The sequence below is a fragment of the Echinops telfairi genome, unplaced genomic scaffold, assembly GCF_000313985.2.
Source record: "Echinops telfairi isolate 266 unplaced genomic scaffold, ASM31398v2 ScPeMD7_7441;HRSCAF=8479, whole genome shotgun sequence".
Taxonomy (NCBI): Eukaryota; Metazoa; Chordata; class Mammalia; order Afrosoricida; family Tenrecidae; genus Echinops; species Echinops telfairi.
In genome coordinates this window covers 308353-314015 of record NW_022111341.1, presented here as the reverse complement: position 1 = coordinate 314015, position 5663 = coordinate 308353, and the positions used below count along the sequence as shown (strand labels likewise).

The 5663-nt window shown below is 37.8% G+C and overlaps 1 protein-coding gene across 1 annotated transcript; it reads right to left on the bottom strand.

The window, feature by feature from the left end:
- Positions 1–2146: 2146 nt before the first annotated feature.
- LOC101664533 (olfactory receptor 2B2-like) lies at positions 2147–3088 on the bottom strand. The gene is given in 1 exon segment (XM_013008520.1): positions 2147–3088. A coding segment is annotated over 1 exon segment (942 nt).
- Between the last annotated feature and the right edge of the window lie 2575 nt (positions 3089–5663).

Here is a 5663-nt window from a genome sequence, read left to right as displayed (position 1 = left end):
AACCCACTCACTGATACCAAAGACTTAACTTTTCTGTATATGGAACACACATATATATAGTCACAAGCTTTCTTAAAATAGTTATAGAATTTTGGTACAGATCACTTTGAAACTTAACAAAAAGTAATAAATGGAATCATTTAAAAATACAGTAAATAGCTCAATTTTTATCACCATGGTTTCTCTGATATGCTCTCATAATTCCTGAACATTTATTTTGAGATCACATCCACATTGGTCTCTGGAAACTTGGTATATTATTATTGGGACTTTTAAGATATGAATGCATTTCCATTAGGGAAAGTCATTTCATATTTTAATATCTTTTTTCTAGTGTTTGGCTTCTATTTTACCTTTTAGTAATAACTCTGATAGAAACAAAGGACATAAATTAAGCACAATTTTTTGTTTACTTTAAATATTAGTATGGTGTTTCTTAAGATTCAGATTCTTAGCAACATCAGCACCACTAGAGGATTCATTTGTAATGTGAATTCTCTGGCCCCGCCCCAGACTTAGCATTAGAATACTGACAATGGGCTGGAGCTTTCACAATGGAGATTTTAAAAGCTCTCCAGATGATTTCCATGCATGTTAAAGTTTTAAGATCCCAATTGTTATGTTAGAATTACATATTCAAGCACATTAAGAATTCCTCAACCCACTGAAATCTTGTTGATTCAGACTTATAAGTGACCTTATAGAACAGAGTAGAATTTCTACTTAGGGCTTCCAAACCTGTAAATCTTTACGCAAGTGGATAGCCTCATCTTTCTCCCAAGGAGCAGATTGTGGGTTTGAATTACTGATCTTACAATAAGCAGCCCAATGCTAATCCATTGCACCAACAGATCTCCTTGTTAGAATGACACTGAGGCAAAAATGTGTGGTATTATTGTAAAGTTTCAAGGAAAAATGTGATTAGAATATTTTTCTATTAATTGGTTGTATTTGCTTCTTTTATGACATATATGGTAGAAGAAACAAGTTGGAAGAAGAGGGTAGTGAAGAAATAGTTAACCAATTGCAATATGATATTTTACACAAAGTAACCAATGCATGGAGTGTGAGTATTGTCCTTTGATGAATTATGAAGGTGACATGGAACAGCAGAAAATTAGCATCTATGCTATTTCACTAACCCGTTTCCATGTTGTCAGTTTTGACACATAGCAACGCTATAAGACAGAGTAGAAATGCCTCTGTGGCTTTCCACTGCTATAAACCTTTACAGGAGCAGAAAGCTTCCTGGATCACCCAGGGAACCACAGAAGGGTTCAGATTGCTGCGCCTGCAGCTAATCCCCCAGTGGGTAACCCACTACACCACCAGATTTCCTTCTGCGCTGTCTACCCAAAGTGAATTTACATGGTGTTAATAAACATTTTATCTTTCCTAAGCAAAGTGCATTACACAAGCAATAGAATTCATCATGTGATATGCTGTTTTCTGATTTATACAATTAAGTGCTTTATGGGATAAAAGAGACTGTAGAGAAATCCTTTTATAATTTTCCATGAACAGTATTTGATTCAAGCCTGAAGTGTAACTAGGACTGGGAGGGAATAGAATAGAACACCTCAATTGAGAAGACATAGCAACTGTTGAACCATTGCCGGAGAATGAAAAATGAAGGTATAACTGTTGATAAAGGCCATAATTGATTTTATTATAGCTGATGTGGTAAGTGTGATAAAATTTTAAACTAGATCTAGACTTTACATCTATAAATGAGAGAAAGGAGCTTCAGATGGCTTTACGGACTTCAGGTAGACCTTCTACCATTCTTTGAAATAAAAAAGTGTATATGTTTGTGTATGTGAGTGGGTTTGTTTACATATGTATAAAAATGCTAAATTTCTGAAAGAGATCTACTTTTTCCTGAATATGCAAACCAAACTTGAGAACTTAAGGTTTTTAAGGCTTTATTGTCTGAAGGATTTTAGAGGGTCACTTGTGGGGATATGTATAATGAACTTTGAACTTATTTAGACAGCAATGGATAAATGCAGTTCTCTATCAGTTAAACTTTATTTGAGGTTGATCACCAAAAAATTTCTAAGAGTAACAAAATTAGAGGAACTGTGAGAGAGTCTAATTATTTAGCTAAGTAAATTTCCAGTGTTTAACAAAATTATCATATTGCTTATTTCTTGATCAAGAAGATGCTCGCAAGCAATCTCTTAAAAGCTCCCTTAACATCTTTGTTTCTAAGTGTGTATATGAGGGGGTTCATCATGGGGGTGATGATCCCATAGAAAAGGGACACCATCTTGCCCCGGTCCTTGGAAGCAGGGGATGGTGGTTGCATGTACATATAGATGGCAGTGCCATAAAAGAGTGACACCACAATCAGGTGGGAGCCACATGTCCCAAATGCCTTTCACCAACCTTCAGCTGACTGTATTCTCAACACTGCTTGGGCAATGAAGCCATATGATATAAGGATGAGTGCCACGGGTATTAGAAGGAATGGCACACAGAAGAAGAAGAGTTCAGCCTCATTTGCGGTTGTGTCAACACAGGACAACTTGAGCAGAGCAGGGACTTCACAGAAGAAATGATCCACTTCTTTGTGGCCACACAGTGGCATCTGAAGGGTCAAGCTGGACTGCAACACCGAGTTGCCAAAGCCACTAATCCAGGACGCAGCTGCTAACTGGAGGCAGAGCCTCTGGTGCATGATAACTGAGTAATGGAGAGGCCGACATATAGCCACAAACCTATCAAAGGACATGACAGCCAGGAGAAGACACTCAGTGGAACCCAGGGCCAGGAAAATGAAGAGCTGAGCCACACAGCCCCCATAACTGATGACCTTCCTGATGCTGCATATGTTTACCAGCATCTGTGGAACTATACTGGTGGTGTAGCAAAGATCCAGGAGAGACAGGTTGCTGAGAAAGAAATACATGGGGGTATGAAGCTTGGGGTCCAGACGTGCCACAAGAATTATTCCCAGATTGCCAAAGATAGTCAAGATATAGGAAACCAGGAAAACCACAAAAAATGGAAGTGCCAGCCATGGTCTGTCTGAGAAACCTAGCAAGATGAACTCACTTGGGACACTCTCATTTACCTTATTCATATTAAATTGTTCAGCTCTTGGTTCCCTGAAATATAAAAACCATCAAGTCAATAAAGGCATAGTTATTAGTGATGTCAGTTTATTATAATCATTTTGCTATAAATTTGCATAAATTTCTAGACAATACTACCAATAATGCGAAAAATGTATTGATCCATTTTGATCCATTTTTCTTTCCAATAATTCAAGTGCATTTCTATATTTGTAATAAAATGTTAGCAAAGTGAATTTTGAACATTTTAACGTATGTAATAAGTTTCAACACCCATAGAATTTTTCCTATGATCTTTTATTGTGTAACATGCTGTCTTCACATCTTTCCACCTGATAGATATAGTAGACTTAGGTCCAATTTATAGTACCCTATGTACAACAGAATGAAACACTGCCAGGTTCTGCATATCCTCACAACCAGTCCTATGTCTGAGCCCACTGTTGCAGCCACTGAGTTAATCTAGCTTCGTAAAGATCGTCCCCTCTCTTGCTGACCCTCTCTTTCCCAAGCATGACGTCCTTCTCCAGGGTCTGATTCTTCCTCAGAGCATGCACAAAGTTAATGAGACAAAGTCTCACCAGCTTGGCCTCCATGGAGCAACCTGGCTGTATTTCATCCAAAATTGATTAGTTAATTTCCTAGGCGGTTCCTGCTCTGTTTCCACCTAGATATAGACACAGTGGTGAGAATGATGTTAGGGAGATATAGACACAATTGTGAGGATGTTCGGGACCGAACAGTGTTTAATTCTGTTGTACACTGGATTGCTATGAATCAGAACCAACTCCACGGCCCCTAACGACAATCGACAGTGCCTACCACATAACATTTCTCCTCAATGTCACTGGGATTCTTCCTGTGAATCAGTAGAATTGTTTAATCTCTACAATCTTCTCCTCTAGAAAACAAAACAGACAAAATATCTAGCAAGTTATCACACATTTGAAGGCGACATTCTTTTCCAGTGATTAGCTTATCGAAGTTATATAACAGCATCAACAATAACAAAACCAATGGAATGGATTCCAATTCATTGTGGAGGGTTTCTGAGCCATTATAAATCTTGCCCTCAGAGCTGAAGGTGGATTTGAGCCATTGACTTTGCAGTTTACAGTCCAACACTTAGCCATTAGCACCACCACAACTCATTAGAAGTTGTATACTATTTCTTAATACTCTGGAATTTGCTGTCTGACAGGCCTAAACTCGTATTAGTTACACTCCCTGGGAATGTTTCTTATCCTCTTATCTTCAGACTCCTTGTTTGTACAATTGAGATAATAATAATAGTTACATATATGTATATATTAAGTTGTTTTGTTGTAAAGTGTTTAAGTGATTTACTAAATACATTGGCAGCTTATTTTCTTTTCTGCCTGGTCAAGATTTCCTGTACAACATTGGAAACAATAAATAGAAATTCTCCTCTGTTGTATGGAGTCTATCTGAGTTGGATTTGACTCGGGGGTAATCATTTTGATCGAGTTTGGATTAACTGGTCTATCCAATTATATAGACTTGAGGGGATCTGTACAAAACTCAAGGGAATTGTGAAATATATAAACTTTTTCCTTATAGGTGTCATTTACTCTTTTGCCTAACTTCTTAGCCACATTATTTTTTCAATAAGATCAAAACATATTTCCACACTCCATCCTTTAGGAAATCTCCTCGCAGGGACTTCTTTAAAAAAAAAATTAAAGTATCAAAAGTTCAGAAAATTTAAATTTCTTTTGAAAGATTGCACACTTTTAAGGCTCAAAATCTAAAAGTAAAGCAATAATAGGCTATGACTGAAATGCAGACAGTGAGATGGCAAGTGTGTGTGTGTGTGTGTGTGTGTGTAATAGCCATTCAGTCTATTACTACTCATAGTGAACCTATGGAACAGAATATAATTGCCCTGTTGAATTCCCATGGCTGTTATCTTCATCAGAGACAACTGCCAGCTCTGTCTTCCATGGAGCTGCTGGTGGAATGGGACTACTGACCTTCATTTACTTCTGAAAAGGTGAGGTTTCCTACTCCTGTAAAGAGTTACAGTCTCAGAGATTCACAGAGTCAATTCTACTTTGTCCTATAGGGTCACTAAGAGTCAGCATCTACTCGATGGCAGTGAGTGTGGAGGGATTTTTGGTCCTGACAGAAAGGAGCACTGGTGGCTAGTGGGTTACAAGTTTGGCTGCTAATTGCAAGCTCAATAGTTGGAGAATGCCATCTGCTTAGTCGGGGAAAGATGAGGCAATCTGCTCTGAGGAAATACTGCAGTAGAAAAAGAATGACAGAGCCAGGAAGAAGGCCAACGAGGAAACTTGGGAGATTCCACAACTCTGACTTCTCCTTGCTCGTTTTACTCATTATTTTGCTCATCTTCCAAACACTCAGTCACCTCAGATATCTATCCACACTTGAAAGTAAAACCTCAAATTTATTAAATAGTTATGCTATTATTTTGTATTTGGGGAACTTTAAGTAATTTTACTTTGAGTTTTTATTCCTATTATTAAGACTAAAGCATTTGTTAGTAACTACACACACACACACACACACACACACACACACACACACACACACACACAC